The 18,733-nt window shown below is 34.4% G+C and overlaps 3 protein-coding genes across 6 annotated transcripts; 2 read left to right on the top strand and 1 right to left on the bottom strand.

The window, feature by feature from the left end:
* Positions 1 to 28: 28 nt before the first annotated feature.
* Positions 29 to 4,294, bottom strand: LOC107423244 (glutamine synthetase leaf isozyme, chloroplastic). Its single transcript, XM_016032773.4, has 14 exons — positions 4,132 to 4,294; positions 3,061 to 3,331; positions 2,939 to 2,978; positions 2,724 to 2,827; positions 2,589 to 2,637; positions 2,360 to 2,466; positions 2,148 to 2,235; positions 1,924 to 2,052; positions 1,747 to 1,821; positions 1,227 to 1,280; positions 1,104 to 1,141; positions 842 to 1,001; positions 672 to 732; positions 29 to 447 (listed from the first exon to the last, which is right to left on the bottom strand). The coding sequence occupies exons 2-14, from the start codon at positions 3,312 to 3,314 to the stop codon at positions 308 to 310; spliced, it is 1,299 nt and encodes a 432-aa protein (XP_015888259.2). The 5' UTR covers positions 3,315 to 3,331; positions 4,132 to 4,294; the 3' UTR covers positions 29 to 307.
* Positions 4,295 to 7,530: 3,236 nt separating this feature from the next.
* LOC107423223 (uncharacterized) lies at positions 7,531 to 13,165 on the top strand. 3 transcript variants are annotated; one of them, XM_060815277.1, is made up of 15 exons: positions 7,531 to 7,661; positions 7,795 to 7,890; positions 8,503 to 8,584; positions 9,184 to 9,287; positions 9,453 to 9,579; positions 10,105 to 10,199; positions 10,503 to 10,626; positions 10,809 to 10,889; positions 10,989 to 11,087; positions 11,372 to 11,530; positions 11,625 to 11,685; positions 11,810 to 11,880; positions 11,974 to 12,018; positions 12,152 to 12,328; positions 12,444 to 13,165. In XM_060815277.1, exons 2-15 carry the CDS (start codon positions 7,853 to 7,855, stop codon positions 12,957 to 12,959), a joined length of 1,779 nt encoding a protein of 592 aa, XP_060671260.1. In that variant the 5' UTR covers positions 7,531 to 7,661; positions 7,795 to 7,852; the 3' UTR covers positions 12,960 to 13,165. The 3 variants fall into 3 exon arrangements, with proteins under 3 accessions (XP_060671260.1, XP_015888233.3, XP_060671261.1); XM_060815278.1 differs by having other exon boundaries at positions 7,539 to 7,699; XM_016032747.4 differs by having other exon boundaries at positions 7,536 to 7,890.
* A 956-nt stretch (positions 13,166 to 14,121) lies between these two features.
* On the top strand, positions 14,122 to 18,686 carry LOC107423232 (elongation factor Tu, mitochondrial). Of its 2 annotated transcripts, XM_016032759.4 has the most exons (12): positions 14,122 to 14,446; positions 15,075 to 15,150; positions 15,282 to 15,374; positions 15,536 to 15,610; positions 15,821 to 15,925; positions 16,018 to 16,108; positions 16,244 to 16,449; positions 16,851 to 16,934; positions 17,039 to 17,104; positions 17,184 to 17,246; positions 17,612 to 17,852; positions 18,100 to 18,686. In XM_016032759.4, exons 1-12 carry the CDS (start codon positions 14,262 to 14,264, stop codon positions 18,168 to 18,170), a joined length of 1,356 nt encoding a protein of 451 aa, XP_015888245.2. In that variant the 5' UTR covers positions 14,122 to 14,261; the 3' UTR covers positions 18,171 to 18,686. The 2 variants fall into 2 exon arrangements, with proteins under 2 accessions (XP_015888245.2, XP_048332691.2); XM_048476734.2 differs by lacking the exon at positions 15,075 to 15,150 and having other exon boundaries at positions 14,275 to 14,446.
* The last annotated feature ends 47 nt before the right edge of the window (positions 18,687 to 18,733 follow it).

Below are 18,733 nucleotides of genomic sequence, written 5' to 3'. Positions count from 1 at the left end.
GAAAAAGAAAACCCATTAAAAGCAAGTATGGCTGAACTGGGTTCTGAATATTAATGGAGAAAACTTGCAATAGTAGAATTCCAGGAATTGACAAAATTATTCATGAAGACCTTTCTGATCTACAAGATTTGAGAAACTGGTTTACAACCTGGTCATGAATAACTACTCACTTCCAGACATTTATTTACAAATGGATCTTCTTCCCTAAAGGATTTCAAAGAAATGGGGAAAATCTTCCGAGTGCTCGGTCTGATTTATCACAAATGAGAGCATTTTGAGCCTCTTCAGATTGCTTTCAACAAATTGATTAGACATTCAATGCAAGCTTTTGCGCAGCAAGAGCTTCAGCCTCCAGTGTTGGCTCCCACAACATTGTGGTTTCTGCCAGTAGAGAGGTCACAACATAAGGGTCCATGTTGGAAGCTGGACGACGGTCTTCCAAGTAACCTGCCACACAAAAGAAAAAAAGAAACAGCAGCATCAGAAGGGTCAACGTTGCAGAATCTCAAAGAGTGAAATCTAGAACAGCTTCAGCAGGAATTCAAGCAAACAGTGGCCTTGTTCAGAGCAAGAACATTGACAAGATGACACAAATTTAAGTGAATTTGAGAACTTCAAATCTTAAAATTAGGCTCTCAAAGAATTTGTGATACTATCACTGATTGTCACACCTTTTCCTTTCTTCTCAGTCTCACGTCCAACACGGATTGAGCAACCCCGATTGGCCACTCCCTGAAAGTGAAAATTTAAGAGATTCAGTGAACATGGAATGGGAAAAATCTTCTTGCCTGTCTAATTGCATATATTCATAACAAAATAGCTAGAATCTTTTGGAGCATACCCAAGAAAACGTGTTGATGCTTGCTGTTTCATGCTTTCCTGTCAGCCTTCTCTCATTTCCTTCTCCATAGGCACTGATATGGTCCTTGTGTCGAAGTGACAGATTCAAAATTGCCTTCTTAATAACTTCGTAGCCTCCATCCTCCCTCATGCTCTTTGTACTATAAAAACAATGACAATTCAATTTTCAAGAAATTTAGCAGATTTTTCGCTAGGCCGTTTTACATCACTAATTATTGTTCAATAAAACAATTTCCAAATACCTGAAATTGGTGTGGCATCCAGCACCGTTCCAGTCACCCTGTTAATGCAAAGAATTAGGAGAAAAGTTCATCCAACCAGAGACACTGACTAAGAAATTTGTTATGCGATAGAGATTAAACTACCTCAATGGGTTTTGGATCGAGTGAGAGAACAACACCAGCTTGTTCAGTGATTCTCTGTAAGAATATTGAAGGAACAATATTTGAGCAACTAAATAGTAGAAGATGAAAATAACCCTATACCAGCCCACCCCATGTTACATATTCTTCTGCCTGTTAATGATCCTGAAACAAATGGTAACAAATGAAAACCTTTTACATTACATGTTGCCCCACTCCTTCAGCTAACATGGTTAGTTTTTTTATCTTGCTGGTTAGTTACTTTATATAGGTCACCATACTGGTTCTAATTAGTTTCCAAAAGATTACAAAATATTAGACAAAATGGATTTTTGCTTTTAACATATGGTTCTTTTTGAAATGAAATTCAAAGAAAGATTCCATGCTGAACTCTTTTCATGTTATAGTGTTCTACCTATATAACTTATCAGAGAGGAAGGAAGTGATAATATATGGATCAAAAATGGGGAAAAAAAAAAAAAAAACTTTCATAAACGCACAGAAAGAGATGGGAATGAAGTACCTCGAGAATGTATCTTGAAGCCCAGATATGATCTCCGGCTTCAATTCCAACACTAGGACCCACTTGATACTCCCACTGTATGAACAATCACAATCATCAATCACAATCATGGGCAATTATGGTACTGGATTTACATGTGTTAAGGAGCACAAGAAAGAGAATGACAAAGAGGAAAACCTGGCCAGGCATAACTTCTCCATTGGTTCCACTAATATTAATTCCAGCATATAAGCAAGCCTTATAGTGAGCATCTGATACGTCACGGCCAAATGACTTGTCTGCCCCAGCACCACAATAATAGGGACCCTAAATTAAACATTCAATAGCTTATCAATCTCAAACAGTTTCATAAATCAGATATTTAAATTATCAATTCAAAGATACTTAAAAAATTTTACTACCTGAGGACCAGGATAGCCTCCAGCAGGCCAACCCAGAGGCCATTTAACATTTGTCTGAAGTAGAGTGTATTCTTGCTCTATTCCAAACCTAGGCAAAAGGATAAAAGACATGATCAAATCTTCTCCATCTAAATATGTATTTTCTAGCAAATGTTAACATATATACAGAAGCACATACGTATATTATTTAACAAAATGGAAATCTTACTTACCATGGCACTTCATCTATGACTTTCTGGTTGCTGAAAATCTCAGCAGCTCTGTGGCGTTTGTTTGTAGGAATAGGCTCACCTTGTGGCGTATATGTATCACAAATTACCTAAGCAAATGAGATAGTTTTAATTCAGTGCTTTACCATCGTCAGTCTCAATCAACTTCACAACATATATTATTATAAGATTTCCTATAAATCAGTAGTAACTTGAGTTAAATCATAGTTACCAAGATATTGTTCCCGCCACGGAAAGGGTCCTTGAAAATTGCTTGAGGGCTGGAAAAAGGAATTTATATTTAGATCATTGAATAATTATCATGTAATAAATCCAAAACATATTCATTTTGTTCTCAAGATCTTACTATAGAATTACTTCACTATCTTCACCCGGTGCTTGTCCTGTACTTGATCCATCGTAATTCCACTTCGGAAGCTCAGAAGGATGTTCAACAGGCTTTGGTATAGTCTGAAATTTGAGGAAGATGAGAAAAAAAAATTACACAAAAACAAACAATCCACAATATAAAGAGACAACATGCTTCTTTCTACAATGCTAAATCATAATCATAAGTTATACCCTTGACTTGCTACGAACATCAATTCCTGAACCTCCAATCCTGATCCAAAATAACATGAAATTGTTATAAATAAAAGTGCAAAATGGATATAAATGTTAGTAAAGAAGGTTATGAAGCATACCAAATGTATTCAGCAATGATCTTGTCAGTGAAAGGAGTGATGTCCAAATTTAACAAACCCTCAAGCCTGTTGATGGTACTATTTTCAGACTGGAGAGCATAGACTCTGAATTTAGAAGAGCTTTTTGATACTCCTTTTTTGTTCTGTTTCAACAATAGAGAACCCCACATCTTTGCTGTCATGGGGTTGGCATTGGTTGAGGATTTATTAAGCCTCATATGCCATTGTGTAGTGGGTGCCAAAATCTGTGCCATTTTCCCCCTACTCCTCACTGGAAAAATAACACAAACATGATATGAACACCCTTGAAGAATAATTAAATGGATCAGAGTGATTCCATCCGCAAGTTTTACTACTGTACAAATTTAAGAAAGCATGTTAAAAAATTCTAAAGTAGAGAAAGTGATATCTTTATTTTGGGCCCAAGCCTAAGCTAGATGATCAGTTCACATGTTAGAGATATCCTCACAAAACCTCATTGGTTTTTGTACAAATCCACAAAAAAGAAAAAAAAAAAAACAAAAGAGCTTTTCTAATGCAAATTTTACTTTAAAAATGATTAAAAAAAACCAACTTTTTTTTACTTCATATATTTAAAGTATACAATATAAGAGGTAAAAGATGACGTTAAGAGAGAGAGAGAGAGAGAGAGAGAGAGAGAGTATTTAAAATAAAGGGTCAGGTATTATCAGTAAGAGATCTGACCAACCAGACACCTGATAGCTTAGGGAACTTTTCGTTTTCCAATATGATGAAAGAAACAGAAAGAAAAACTACAGAGAAACAGAAGTTAAGAGCTTAGCATATGATGGATTTCTGTGGTTTTTCATCGGATTCCTGCAAGTTGAGAGCAAACTGACCAATTAAGTCAGACATTTTTATTTGTGAGACTGTGACTAAATGTCTGACAAACCCACATACCAACCCCATTTCAAGCTCTATCACATTCTCTAATCTCTACTCCTCTGATTTCCTGATAAAAGCAAAGCTTTCTACACATATATATAGAAAGAGAGAGAGAGAGAGAGAGAGAGAGAGGGAGACAAAGAGTTAGCAAAAGAAAAAACTTACCAGAGGATGATTGGAAAATGGTCTGAAACAGCAAAGTTTTGTGGGTTCTGCTAGCTGGAGTTGATATGTTAGAGGTGAGGTGGGAGAGAGAGAGAGAGAGAGGAGGAGAGAGAGAGACCTGTGAACTACAGTGTATATATAGACTATATAAAATATAAAATAGTGGTTGGTATGCAAAATACTATTGGCTTTTGCTAAGTAGATAGGGGTATGGTATGGGTGGAGGAAAATAGTTTTTGGACCCTTGAGAAGCGCCAAGAGAAGCTAGTGACTGGTGGTAATGTTAAATATAAGGTTTTTATGGGTTTATTTGATTCCTTTTCTTTCTTTCATTTTCTTGCGGTAATGTTAAATATAAGGTTTTTATGGGTTTATTTGATTCCTTTTCTGTCTTTCATTTTCTTTCTCCCTCCAACTCATCACTGACTGACATGACAAACTAAGAATTCAGTTCTCTTAAACTTCCAAAACAATTGCGAAAATTATGTTAGTTGCATGTATTTATCTATAGTGTTGTAGAAGAGGAGGCATTGGTCAAGAAGAATTTTGCTGTTATTGGGTTTTCTCCTATTTTTTAAGAAAAATGCTATCAAGTTTTCTTTTCATTTCCAAAGTAAACAGAACCTTAGGTCAGAGGGAGCTGAAATTTAGGAGGAAAAAAAAAATACATATATATATATATATATATATTCTAAATCTCTTTTCCTAAATTTGATTGGAAAACATAACCATAAGAAGGGGGCCAAGAAGTGAACCCCCGCAGTGGGTATGTGACTTCTAGAAAGTCATGCTGTGGAAGTTAAAATAAAACCCAAGTTCAAAATTAAAAATTTGCAAAAACAAAATATAAAAAATTGGTTATATTTTATGTTCTTATTTGCATGGAGCAGAGTAAGTGGATTTGGCATTGAGCCTTATTTATGTTCTCCTATAATTATTCCTACCAGTCATCAGATAAATTATCCAAAGAAATGCATTTTTTTTTTTGGATGAAAATCCAATGAAATGCTTTAGAATGGTTTGTTGGTGAGATTAATAATGACAAATATTCTTGCACTTTTTTTGGGGCCACAAAGGTTGAGAGATCTAGATAAGGAATCCTTCACTGAGATGCACATGTTCAAAGTGCCTTCTTTTAGCTGTTGGATCATCAATCGGTTGGCTCTTAGTTTATGTCACAGATTTCTCCTTTCTTCTTGTGGAATTTCATTTCACCAAAATATTAATTAGCTTACCTTTCGAAAAGTTCCACAAACTTTTTGAGTCTTCAGTCTTCATATACCCATAGAAACTGGACTTATGGACCTCAAACAAAGACCCAATTTTTGAGGACCAAGCCTAATTGGGCCAAGCCTTGTTGGGCTTGATTGCCCAATTGGCCCAAAGTTAGAATTTTATTTTTTTTATATTAATTATTTTCTTATGGTTTTAGATATTAAGTATACTTTTTAAATCTTTACTCTTTTTAGATTATTTTTAGGCAATTAATTTAGCTGAATTAAAGACAATATTATTTGTAATTATGGATGCAATTTTCACCTGCACTCAAAAGTTGGTCTTATAACAGGGCAAGGCTGTAGTGGGGATTTGGGCAAAAGGGGTTTCAAAATGCCAAGCTCATCAAAGAAAGGCAGGTAACTCATTAGGTAGGGCCACATATAAATTATTAGAGCATCCTTGTTTGATCACCATGTTTATGGTTAGATTGGCACTGCCGATACAATGTTTAGCTGCTCAAAAAGTATAGAATTTTGATCATAACAAGGTCTCCCAATTTTCATCAGAAAGAGAATCACATGCTGAGGAATTATAAAATAACAAATAGGCCAGATAAAGCTGAAAAAGCAAACGTCAAAATGTGACAGAGCAAACAAAAATACAAAACTGTGACACATTTTCAGACCCAGATAAAATGTCAGCTGCCTTGTGCTACATGAACATGCACAAATCCATATGCTTTTATCTGTCTTGTACACATTTTGCATCCAAAATTCCAAATAATATATATTATTTTTTTTCACTGCATGATCCATTCCAAAGATAATATTGGAATCTAGCAAAATAGGATAGATTATGAGTTAACATGAGTTGTCTCTTCCCTGTGTTTATACACCTGAAATGGGAATCAGAATAAGCAATTATTTCAACAAGAAAACTATTACTGACAGGTAGTTTCTGCTTTTCTATTGGCAAAGGAATTTATTTATCATAAAGTTATTTGAACATGAAAAAGCCATAGCAATTAGCATATTCTAATTATGAGAAAACCGAAATGGAAAATAATAATAAAAATAGAAGAAGGTTCATATTTTGCATGTTGACCTTCTATCAGAGTATCATGCAAATAGTGTCTCATTCACCACTCTACTGTCATTGCAGAGTGAAACTTACCTTTTTATGATGCTGGCTTTGAATCTGTCCATAATTCCATTTGATTAACAAACTAAACAATTGAGAGCACCCAAATACATTATTCGAGTATTGTGGGAGCCACATAAGCAACTACTGGCCAAATCAAGGCTGTATTAGGCAAATTGTCTGTGTTACTAAGATTGGAAGTTAAGGCAAGCATGAAAAGAGATTTTTGATTCCTTGTTGGGTTTTGGAGTAAAACGAATTGTGGTTTTGTCTATTATCACATAGGCAAAATGAATGATCTCTAGGTGTTGCTGACATAAATAATATATATACATATATATATATATATATATATTTGATATTCAGAAATATAATACTTATTGGAAACTACTTCGGAATATAAAAAAAGTGGGTGATATTTCACATCATGGGTTTCAAAAAAGATGGGTATGTAGTCATTATCATTGCATTTTACTTTATTCTCTTTGTACTGCCTTTGGTGCATATTGAGGCTGCCTTTCAAAACCCAGTTCAATTTTCAGATCTATTAAACTTTTTCTTTTTCTTTTTTGTTTTTCAAATTTTGATACCCTTTACATGTATTTTCATTAATATTGCTTTTATCATTATTATTATTCAAATAATAAAGGAATTGAAGTTGAAAAAACCCATTCCAAACGTTAGAGAGGTAACACAACTTTGACAAAGATTCCGACTTTGCTGAAAATATTTCACAAAAAAAAAAATTTTGATTAAAAAATTAAACTGGCTAGTCTCTTCAATCAAATGATGTAATACAATCACCAATTTGTATTAATTTTGTTTTTTTTTATTTTTTTTGGTGGGTTTGAAAAGCTAATATTTTTCTGTTTGGGTTTAGACCCAGTCAGTTGGGCCCAGAAAAAAAGCCCATGGAGCTAATTACAGACACACTCAAACTGGGTTGAAACGGGTTTCACACGTGTATAGTAACACAGGTGGACATGCAGGTGTGGGAGAGACCACTCACACGGAAGGTCAAACGTGTGGGATGCAGAGAGAGAGAGAGAGAGAGAGAGAGAGAGATGGGGTTGAAGGAAAAAGCAAATAATATTAGTTTAGTTTATTCATTGTTTACAAGAAAAGTAATACAAATGGGAATACCACCACCAATACCAACAAGAACAGCTTAGGCAGAATCCTCTTCTTCTTCTTCTTATGTTTTTTGTTGGTCTGAGAAATTTCTTATTTGCTTTGTGATATGATATTGATTATAGGTTGAAATTTTATTATAGTTAAAAAGAACTATTATAAATTTTATAACAGCTCACAGAGAGAGAGGAAGAGAAAGAGAAAGAAACCATCTTCATCATCCTGAATCTATATGGAGCAGCTTGTCAACTTTATCATTCGGCCACCCAGGTAACAAACAAACTTGTACTAACACCCACCTCCCAAATCTTTTTTATTATGTTTCTTTGTTTTTATGGAGAATTTTATATATTTTTATTAGAATTTTGATGGGTTCTCGGTTTTTTGCTCTGTTTGGTTAATGGGTTAAGGTGGAAATTGGGATTTGAAATTTTGAATCTTTGTGGTCTCGGTTTGTGGGTCTTGGGTTTAAATGGAAACCCCTTTGTCGGAACTTGGCCAAATTCAATTATTTGTTTTAGCTTTCCCATTTTTTACTTTTTTAATCTTCTGAAGTTCCATCCTTGTTTGGTGGGTAAGGATTAAAGCATGAAGCCTATGGAATTTTGATAACTAAATTTTCATTCGTTTCTCTGAATTCTGAAAGGAAGCAGAGGTATAATTTATGTTTTGGTGGTTGTATTAACTTTACTTTTTACCCTCTTTCCTTATTGTGTTAGATATCTGAGATCTTTTTGAGGTGGGATTTGTTTCAGCTTTGTTCTTGTATTTAATCATTTTAAGTGATTTCATTACCGTCTGAAATAGAAACATTTCAGTTTTACTTTAACTACGTAAAAAGTTTTCAGAATAATTATTTATTTATTTATTTTGGGACTGCAGGGCTGAATATGACCCAAAAAATGATCTATTGGATCAGGAGTTCATGCTGAAAGGGAAGTGGTATCAAAGGAAGGATCTGGAGGTAAGTTTCCAATTATATATGTTTTTTAGCATGCTTGGTTTTAGTTTAAAACCTAACTTGTGAGCAAATATGGTCATAGTAATCATTATCTTCATTGTGGTGTTCTTATCCTGTATGCGCCTCACTCTGGCACATTCCTTTTGCTTTCCCTCAAGCCCTACGAAACATGTGTGCTTAGTTGCCCTTGGGCCTCTTTTAAACTGTAAAGACTTTAGTTAGTGGTAGAACCTCATGTGAATAATGAAACAATTTGGTGAAATTCAAATTGGAAGATTACATAACTGTAGTAAATTTGTGCATTTGAATTATTTTTAATTGATTGCTTGGAGAAGGCAACAAAGTTTTGCAGTGATATCCCCTTTTTTTAGTCATGCAACATTTAAGTGAAGCATGTTTTGTATGTTCCAATATATCATGAGGAACCAATAAATTATATCATATTTCAGTTACTTTTGAAGTATCAACTGTGTTTTTTCTTTCTCTTTACATTTTTTTGTCTTGCAGATTTTTTTGTCGATAATGTGCCTTTTTCTGCCTTCACTACTTAAGTTTTCAAAGTGATTGTCGAAATCCCATAATGAGCTGTTAATTTCCTGCAGGTTAAAAACAGTCGAGGAGATGTCCTTCAATGCAGTCATTACGTGCCCATTGTTAGTCCTGAAGAGAAGCCTCTGCCCTGTGTAATATACTGCCATGGGAACAGGTGACTCCATGAATAAAGTTTCATAGTTGATTAGAGTGGATGTGTTTTTCTAAATGGGTTTTCTCTTCCCAACCGATCATTACATGCTCATTGTTAGTCCTAAATGATTTTCTATACTGTTATATAATTGAGTTAAATTTATTGACTTCAGCATGTTGTTCACAGTGGGTGCAGGGCAGATGCAAGTGAAGCAGCCATCATTCTGCTGCCTTCAAACATTACAGTTTTTTCTCTAGATTTCTCAGGATCTGGACTCTCTGGAGGAGAACATGTCACTTTGGGGTGGCATGAAGTAAGTAGCTGTAGCTGAGAAACTCTTTAGAATAAGACCGTTTGCATATATAATGTTTTGGGTCTAATCCAATTAATCTCCTCTATGTTGTGATGTAAACCATCTATATGGGTAAGATTATGAGTATGTTTAAAGAAGAGAATTTAATTAGATCTGGATTTATACCCTTAGTGCCTGATCTGTCATGCACACTTAATAGTAAATGCCACTAAGAACACATGTAGGAAGTACCGTAGTGACCCAGTATGAGTCTTTGTATCTCAATTATATACCTATTGTAAAGTGTATTCATGCTATACATCTAATTTGATTATCCACACATGTTGTTTCATCCCCTTCTTTGAGATTTATTAGATACATGTATATACAAATTGTTATCTCAAAGTTCTCATTAATTATAAATGTTGCAAATTTGCACTAACTCCTTATGCACTGAATCTCCATCATACCTTTAGATGTTTCATATAATTTATCATGATATTGTGACCTGACTATCTTACCTTTTTCCTATTGTTGGGTGTGCAGAAGGATGACCTCAAGGCAGTTGTCAATTATTTGCGAGCAGATGGAAATGTCTCTTTGATAGGCTTGTGGGGCCGTTCAATGGGTGCTGTCACTAGGTTTTTTGTTTTCACTTGCTAGTTTCTTTTAAACTAAGATGTATGGAATGCATAAATATCTAGATTATTCTTTCTAAATATTAAAGATACAAAAAAATTTATTCAACAATAATAATAATAATAATAATAATAATAATAATTTGAGGGAGAATAAAAAATTGATATAATCCTCTACAATAGAGTACTATAGGGGAATTTAATCCATTTTAAAATTCTACTTACCTTTTTTTTAGGTGTTCCTCTGGCATTTCTTATGTTATTTCCTTTGTTTATCTGCTATTAATGACACATTATTTCCCTCAGCCTTATGTATGGAGCTGAGGATCCTTCAATTGCAGGAATAGTTCTTGATAGTCCATTCTCTGATTTGGTTGACTTGATGATGGAACTGGTGGATACCTATAAAATTCGTTTACCTAAATTCACTGTAAGTATGTCTGGTTTTGAGAACTTCTAAATTCTCCCCCATCTTGAGGCAGAAACTTTGTTTTCATGTCAATGCCATGTACCCAAGTTTGCTGTATTTGATACGTTGTTTTAGTCAATGATTGTCTTGTCTTACGACCTTAACCTTTTGTTTATTTCTTCTTTTCATTTTGCTTATTCTAGGTGAAGTTTGCAATCCAATACATGCGAAGAGCAATCCAGAAAAAGGCAAAATTTGACATAACAGACCTAAACACCATTAAGGTTTTGTCCCATTACTGATTTTACTTATATTTATTGTGCTTGAAATTCTTCCTAACTCTCCTTTTTTTGAGGAGGGCGACTCACTATTTTCTGCTGCAGGTGGCAAAGTCTTGCTTCGTTCCAGCTTTATTTGGGCATGCCACTGATGATGATTTTATTCGGCCCCACCATTCAGATCGTATATTTGATGCTTATATGGTAAATATCTTTCATGTTAGTTAAAATAAAATGCAATCTTATATCCACATTGTGGATCTCATCTAATGTAAAATTTCTTTTGTATAATTATAAAAATAAGTTATAAATCTCAATTCTCAGTGACAAGAAGCAAAATGCACTCTGATAGTGTGATTCTTCTTCTATGTGAGAGAGAGAGAGAGAGAGAGAGATGCACTATGATTATGAATCTGTTTTCTTATCTTTTTTATTGTTTGCAATCTCATTTAAGGTCAAGAGCTGTCATTTAATTCATATTTTGGCAGGGAGACAAAAATATTATCAAATTTGAGGGAGATCACAACTCTCCACGTCCTCAATTCTATTTTGATTCTATAAATATCTTTTTCCATAATGTTCTGCAACCTCCAGAGGATGAGATGGGGGGAGCATTTTTTGACCCTGTGCAGGATTACTTTGGTAAGGTAAATTGAACAACATTACATCAAGTTGTAAGTTTTGATGGAACTGCCAGATTAAAAATTCAAGCCCATCTCATTATGACTGTTTTGCCTTCAGGGTAGTTGGAGAACTGTGCATGAAGTAGACTCTGATCATGAATTTTCAACTGTATCCAAAGGCATGGCTCAAGTACCATCTTGTCTCATCATGATAACTGCAGTGCTGATTCAAAACAGTATCTTCACTCGGCAATTTACTTCTTACTGAATCTCCAATTGATTATAATTTTGTATTACTTGCAGAACCGGCAACTAGCAGTACACAAGATGCCATTAAACAAGTCCGTTCACGAAGACCTATGAGTCGGACAGATGTTAGTAGTTATTAATGTTTCAGTTGATCAATTTAGGTTTTGGTTTCTTCTTATGTAAAAGTTTCTATTCATTGTTGCTATTGTTCATCTTAGGTCCCTTCAAGTATCGAATCTAAAGATGGTCAACCTGAAGCTAAGGTATATTTTCCATGTATCTTTTGCTTTATTTGTTTATAGATGTCAAAAAAATTTCTTTTGATTTTATGTCCTCAGACTATATATTTAGGGAATATGTGAACGAGAAATGAAGTACCCTTTCATGATTTTTCAGGGTGGTAAATTTGATGATGATCAGTCCTCATCATCCTCCAAAATGATTAGCTTTGAATTCACCAATGGCCATCCTTGTGGACCACATGTTCCAACCACATTGGATGACGATCAATATGTGGAATATCAACTTGATGACCTGGCAGGTTTTCCAAGTGACGTGGAGGAGGAAGAAAGGGTAATTCATATTAAGCCTTATATGAAATTTAGATCCGAGTTATCTGACTTTTTCTTTTTTATCCTGATGAACTTGTTGCATTCATTCTACCTTGTGGCTGTTCAAACTTTTTCAGATGTTCATGGAAGCAGTGCTCTTGTCGTTGAAAGAATTGGAGATGAGAAGCCCACAGCGACAATCAGAAGAACAACTGGAAAGTACCCCTGATTCTTTCAAGTCTGTCCAAAAAGATGATCATTTGGATGCTGCTTCTTCTGCAGATCATCTTCAGCTCTTGAAGACAGAATCCACTTCCAGTTCCTTAGAGCATTGTGGATTGTCCAAAACCGAAACCACTTCCAGTTCTGTTGACAAAGCCAATGATTCAGAACCCAAACAACTGCCTGCCGATACAAGGGAGCCGTCTGCAGGATCTGCATCAGATACCCCTCCGTCTGCCAGCGAATCAAGAAGCACAGAGCCTTCTACTTATAGTGATACATCAAGAAGCAGCCAAACCTCATCGGATTCTGACCTGTCAGCCAATACAAAAGCGACATTAACAGTGGAAAGAAACCCAACAAGCCATGTCATGGAGGGTTTGATGCGTCGTTGGGATTTCAACTTCTTTCGGAACAATCCAAATCGATAGGATGAAAAGTTTCTTCTTTTATATTTTTTGGTTGTACCGCCTTTCTTCTTTTGGCAGACCATATCATATATTGTTTTGTAACTAAGAAAAGTTTCAGGGTTTGTAGTTTGTAAAATGCTTGACCCAAAAGAACAAACAAAAGAAAAGGAAAGATGCTGTGAATGATTTATCTTGTTTTCATTTTAACTAGGAATTCTTTACATTCACTCTTTTTTCCAGCAAAGAGAAAGATGTAATTTTTTTTTTTTTTTTTTAATCGGTTGCAACTCTGGGGAAAAATTATTTCTATAACATACTAAAACATTTATTCTTTCATATATTTTGTAAGAATTATCTTTAATGGCAGTTTGGATAATGATAAATTTAATAGAAATTTTATCTTTTTAAAAAAGTGATAATTTTTTTTATTTAGATATTTATTATAAAGTGAAAAATGTGAAGAAAAGAATTAGATTCTTGGAACTTTCATTTATAAAGGTATCATTTTATAAATTTCACAAAAAATAATTTTGAATTTTTTTTAAAATACATATTTATTTTCAATTTATAATATAATATTAAATTTAATTACTTATAAATTTTAAATTTTTATTATTCATAAAAAAAAATTAATTTTTAAAATTAAATTTTGAAAACCAGTTCTCTCTTAAATTTAACACTTTTCAAATGGAATTTACTTGTATTTTGAATTCTGTTATAGTTGTTTGTGTTCGAAATGCAGCTTCATTCTAGACAGTTCAAATATAAGGAGCTCCTTAATTCACCAATTCTACCCAAAACAATTTTTTGACATATCATTCTTCGCTCCTAAATCTACTTGCTTTTTCTGAGAAAGCTAATGGAAAATCTATTAAAATTTTGGATAATTTTGCAGCAAAGAAGAAAATATATAAAAGAAAGTGACTCACATATAAATTATTGTTTTATTGAGTTGATTTGGTTAAAAATAAAAAATAAAATAAAATAAAATAAACTCAAGAATTGAATATTCTCCTAACAGCATTGCAAATGGAATAAAAAAAATTTCAAGTACTTTCTTAGAAAAACAAAAACAAAAGAACAAAGAACAAAAAGAACAAAATCAATGATTAGATATTTCAAATTTAATTCTTTTTATAATAAATTTACGACGTGGCATGCTATTGCTGGAACAGCATGCATGCATCTCTCTCTCTCTCTCTCTCTCTCTCTCTCTAAAACCCTCTGATTTTGATCAGAGCGACACTTCTCTCTAAAACCCTCTCTGTTTCTTTCTTTCTAGCTCTCTCCATCTCTCGCTGCGTTTTCGTTAAACGTTGTTCGATGGCTTCCATTGTCATCAAAAGCCGCAGTTACGGCATCACTAGTAACTCATCCAAGTATCTTCTCTGCTTCATATCTGCTTATTCGTCCGGATACCCTTGCACCCATTTCTCCTTTCCCTATGGAAATGCTCTTCCCTCCGGCTCTGGTTCATGGTGGCGATCCATGGCCACATTCACTCGAACGTAAAGTCAGCACCCTTTTGAAAGACTACCATTTTTCTCGGTGTTTTAGCATTTTGGGCTTTAATGGGTCTGTGTGATATTTGGTTTGGCCGGTTATAATTATGTGATCAATGGGAAAATTAGTGTGAGAAATTTTGAATGGAAAAGTTTAAAGCTTTTTGTGGGTATTTGATTTCGTATGAAAGAGAGTGGGGTTATGATTTTGGTTTTGTGTTTGACAGAGGAAAAAAAAATGTTTTTTCGTTTGCAAGTAGTAGAATCTAGTTGTTTTTGTTTTGCTAAATTTCTTAGGAAAACAAAATGGGAAAGGTTTTAAATTCTGAATTTTGTTGATGAAATATTTATGTGTGCTTGTTGAAGGTATTGAGTTTCAGGTTTAGCTGCATTGAAGGCTTTTGTTTCTTCTCCTTTGTTGTTCCATTGTTTTCTTTTGAAACTAAACAAAATCTTTTTTTTTTTTTTCTCTGTTCTTACAAGCCATCCACTAGAACATTTAATGTATGCTGGGAATTTTATTTTATCTCCTTGTTGTTAGTCTATTATAATTCTTGTTTGATTGGATGTTAAATGTTTATGGACAACTTTTGTTTGGTTGGATTTTAAATGTTTATGGGCATTGATGTTACAGAAAGCCCCACGTAAATGTTGGGACTATTGGGCATGTAGATCATGGGAAAACTACACTAACTGCTGCTATAACAAAGGTTTTGTTAACTTCCATATGCCCTATTTGTAGGGTTGATTTTTCTCATTTCTCATATGTCAAAGTTAATCTTTGAGGGATTGATCAAATTTATGGTCAATATGGGGAACTGATTTTGACTATATGAAACAGGTGCTAGCTGAAGAAGGTAAAGCCAAGGCTATTGCCTTTGATGAGATTGACAAGGCTCCTGAGGAGAAGAAGAGAGGAATAACCATTGCCACGGTGATTATTTACTTTTTCTTTGGATTACCTATATTTCTGTCATGATATAGTAGTTCTAAATTTTAATTTCTTTTGTGTAACCATTTTGAAGATAGTGTAAACATTTTGAAAACATTCTTAAGAATTTAAACTTAATCTAGGTTTTCAATTTGACCTTATAGGCACATGTGGAATATGAGACTGCTAAGCGACACTATGCTCATGTTGATTGCCCTGGACATGCAGACTATGTTAAAGTAAGTTTTATATTGTACCTTGGAGAACAAAGAGACGACATCATATTGTTTTGTGTCTTTATTGTATCCATGTTCTATACTACATTGACCTTGTTGGCATGCATATATTATATGGTATTCATGTCCCTTACCAATATCTTTGTCTATCAAATATCCATGGAAAACTTTGAAGAGGACTCAGTTCACCTGATGCATTTGGCTGAATTGCAGAACATGATTACCGGAGCTACCCAAATGGATGGGGGCATTCTGGTGGTATCTGCTCCTGATGGAGCCATGCCACAGACAAAGGAACATATTCTGCTTGCTCGTCAGGTAGGTACTTCATTATATTCTTGCTAATTAGTTCAAATTATATAATCATGTTACTAAATTATTAATGTGGTTTTATTTATTTCCTGGTTAAGGTTGGTGTCCCATCATTGGTATGCTTTCTAAATAAAGTTGATGCTGTCCATGACCTAGAGCTGCTTGAACTTGTGGAAATGGAAATTCGTGGTATGATGATGGACCAACAAATATGGGGCTGATTAACTACTACACTTTGTGCTTCTGATATTCAAAACTACTGGTTAGTAGTATTTCTATTTGACTTTTCACTGAATGTTCACTTGGACAAATTTTTCTTTGCAGAACTGCTTAGCTTCTATAAGTTTCCTGGGGATGAAATTCCTATTATTCGAGGTTCAGCTTTATCTGCCTTACAGGGGACAAATCAAGAACTCGGAAGGAAGGCTATATTGAAACTGATGGAGGCTGTGGATCAATACATAGCTGAACCAGTGCGCCAGCTTGACAAGCCTTTCTTGATGCCAATAGAAGATGTTTTCTCAATTCAGGTAGAAGTTCACATTGTTTTTAAACAACTTCAAATGGCATAGTTGATCTAGTACAAGGAGTCTAAGTTTGAAAATCTCTCTCTCTCTCTCTCTCTCTCTCTCTCTGTGGATGTGATGGAATAATTGCTTTTATAAAATAGTGAAGCATTTACACGTTGCCATCGAATAAAAGTATCAATATAGTTATGCCATACTACCAATATCTTAGTCTCTTTCTAGGAAAATTTAGTGCTTAATCCTCTTAACATGTCTGGACTTAATCTCTGTAAGTATAATTACATAGCATGGAGCTTTTTATTGTAGTTTATTGTACAACTGCAAGAAACTGTGTTATTTATTTGTCTGTTGGGCCAAAGCACATAGTTTTTACATTCAATTGCTCATCTAACTCGTATTTAAAGGGACGTGGGACTGTCGTGACTGGTCGGGTTGAACAAGGGACCATCAAAGTTGGTGAGGATGTTGAAATATTGGGGTTGAAGCAGGTATATGGAAACTAATTCTAATGTAATCAGAGTTTCTTACATTAGTTTCCAATGAACTTTATGAGCTAAACATATTTTCTGCTTGTTGGTTTTATTAAACATAGGATGGACCTTTGAAGACTACAGTGACTGGAGTGGAGATGTTCAAGAAAATATTAGACCGTGGGCAAGTAAGTAACTTAATCTGCAATACAACAGTATGTTTGATCTCCTCTTTTCCTAAATGCTAGAACTTTTTCTCTTTTGTAGGCTGGTGACAATGTGGGTCTTCTTCTACGTGGTCTAAAACGTGAAGATGTACAACGGGGAATGGTGAGTAAAGCCATGCTATAGTCAATAGCTTGGAATTTACTTCCAAAACAATTCTAGATCACTAAAATGGAGCCCATATTTTGTGGATTGTCTAATCTTGAGTTGAATGTGGTTTCTACCATTCCCATGTAAATGACATTAATCTATGGTGATGGGAGATTGATTGTTTGTTCTTTTCTTTTCTCTTTTTAAGGAAAAAAAATTTATTAGAAATAAGTTTAAAAAGGTGTACCCAACCTTTAAGGATGTGATTCTTTGTTTGATAAATAACTAATTTATTCATGTTATTCTTGCAGCGTGGATGTCATAGCTTATTTTCTTTAAAGTTGTATAACATTACGCTTTTTCTCTCTAATTATTAACAGGTAGTCTCCAAACCTGGTGCTGTAAAGACATATAAGCGCTTTGAGGCAGAGATTTATGTCCTTACGAAAGATGAAGGTGGCCGTCATACTGCATTTTTCTCAAATTACATGCCTCAGTTTTACATGAGAACTGCAGATATCACTGGGAAGGTGGAATTACCTGAAAATATTAAGATGGTGATGCCTGGTGACAATGTAACTGCAACTTTTGAGCTATTATCACCTGTCCCTCTCGAAGCAGGTTTGTTACAGATATAAACGTAGGGTTATGGTTATGGCATTATAAAAAGTGGTAAATGGAATTTTATAGGCTGTTGACAGAGCTTTGTGACTAAGAGACCTAAGTAAACTACCTATCATAGAATTGATCATTTTTTGACACTTTTTGTTTTCAGAAGATCATAGAAGTCTCGGTATGATTTGGTTATTCATGCTTCCCCATTTTGCTGCTTTATTGATTCAAGGTCTGCTTATTGTCGATTTAACAGGACAAAGATTTGCTTTAAGAGAGGGAGGTAGAACAGTCGGTGCAGGCGTAGTCTCAAAAGTGATCAGCTGAGATGCTGGTTAGACCAAGACTGTTTTGTTTTTTTATTTTTTCCCCCCCTAGTGCACTCGTTTGTGAAAAGTTGTGAATAGAGAATTATAGTGCTACTTCTAAGAGATGATTATTTTGCATTCACATTTGGACCGTTGATAGGCAATTTTGTGGAGTTCAAATAAAGTACATGTGGAATGGAGAAACTGCATGCTCCTTATAGGAAAATGATTTGGAGGATGTTATTATTGCCTTCAAGTTTTTTCTACTTAGGAACTCATATAATTGTGTAAATTTTGAATTTTCACATTGCAAAGTCACTTCACTTTTGTTGTCCATGTTAAACTAAGCATTTGACATTTGATTCCTGCTAATAGTTATGAGCTTAATTCAGGTGTTAGTTCTTCTGTTTTTCCATTTGCATTAATTTTACTTCTCTGCTTGAAATTTCTGCTGAGAGAAGGATGTAGTAGTTGACATAAATATTCTGCCTGGAATGAATAGAAGAAATTCCTAAGCCTCTCTGGCTTCTTTTATCCTGGCCTGAATGTACCTTTTGGACTTTGTTTCACCAACAATACATG

This window comes from Ziziphus jujuba, chromosome 3, assembly GCF_031755915.1.
Source record: "Ziziphus jujuba cultivar Dongzao chromosome 3, ASM3175591v1".
Lineage (NCBI taxonomy): Eukaryota > Viridiplantae > Streptophyta > Magnoliopsida > Rosales > Rhamnaceae > Ziziphus > Ziziphus jujuba.
The sequence above is the reverse complement of the archived record's forward strand: the minus strand, read 5'-3'. Positions and strand labels throughout refer to the sequence as shown.

What these genes read in the sequence shown, in the direction of transcription:
- LOC107423244 (XM_016032773.4), bottom strand. Translation starts at nt 3,314, where the DNA reads ATGGCACAGATTTTGGCACCCACTACACAATGGCATATGAGGCTTAAT. An exon ending in ATCATTGCTGAATACATTTG is followed by an intron (nt 2,979 to 3,060) that starts GTATGCTTCATA and finishes ATTTTGGATCAG; the next exon opens with GATTGGAGGTTCAGGAATTG. An exon ending in GAGGCTATCCTGGTCCTCAG is followed by an intron (nt 2,053 to 2,147) that starts GTAGTAAAATTT and finishes TGTTTAATTTAG; the next exon opens with GGTCCCTATTATTGTGGTGC.
- LOC107423223 (XM_060815277.1), top strand. Translation starts at nt 7,853, where the DNA reads ATGGAGCAGCTTGTCAACTTTATCATTCGGCCACCCAG. An exon ending in TCAATGGGTGCTGTCACTAG is followed by an intron (nt 10,200 to 10,502) that starts GTTTTTTGTTTT and finishes TATTTCCCTCAG; the next exon opens with CCTTATGTATGGAGCTGAGG. An exon ending in GTATATTTGATGCTTATATG is followed by an intron (nt 11,088 to 11,371) that starts GTAAATATCTTT and finishes ATATTTTGGCAG; the next exon opens with GGAGACAAAAATATTATCAA.
- LOC107423232 (XM_016032759.4), top strand. Translation starts at nt 14,262, where the DNA reads ATGGCTTCCATTGTCATCAAAAGCCGCAGTTACGGCATCACTAGTAAC. An exon ending in GACATGCAGACTATGTTAAA is followed by an intron (nt 15,611 to 15,820) that starts GTAAGTTTTATA and finishes GCTGAATTGCAG; the next exon opens with AACATGATTACCGGAGCTAC. An exon ending in AAATATTGGGGTTGAAGCAG is followed by an intron (nt 16,935 to 17,038) that starts GTATATGGAAAC and finishes TATTAAACATAG; the next exon opens with GATGGACCTTTGAAGACTAC.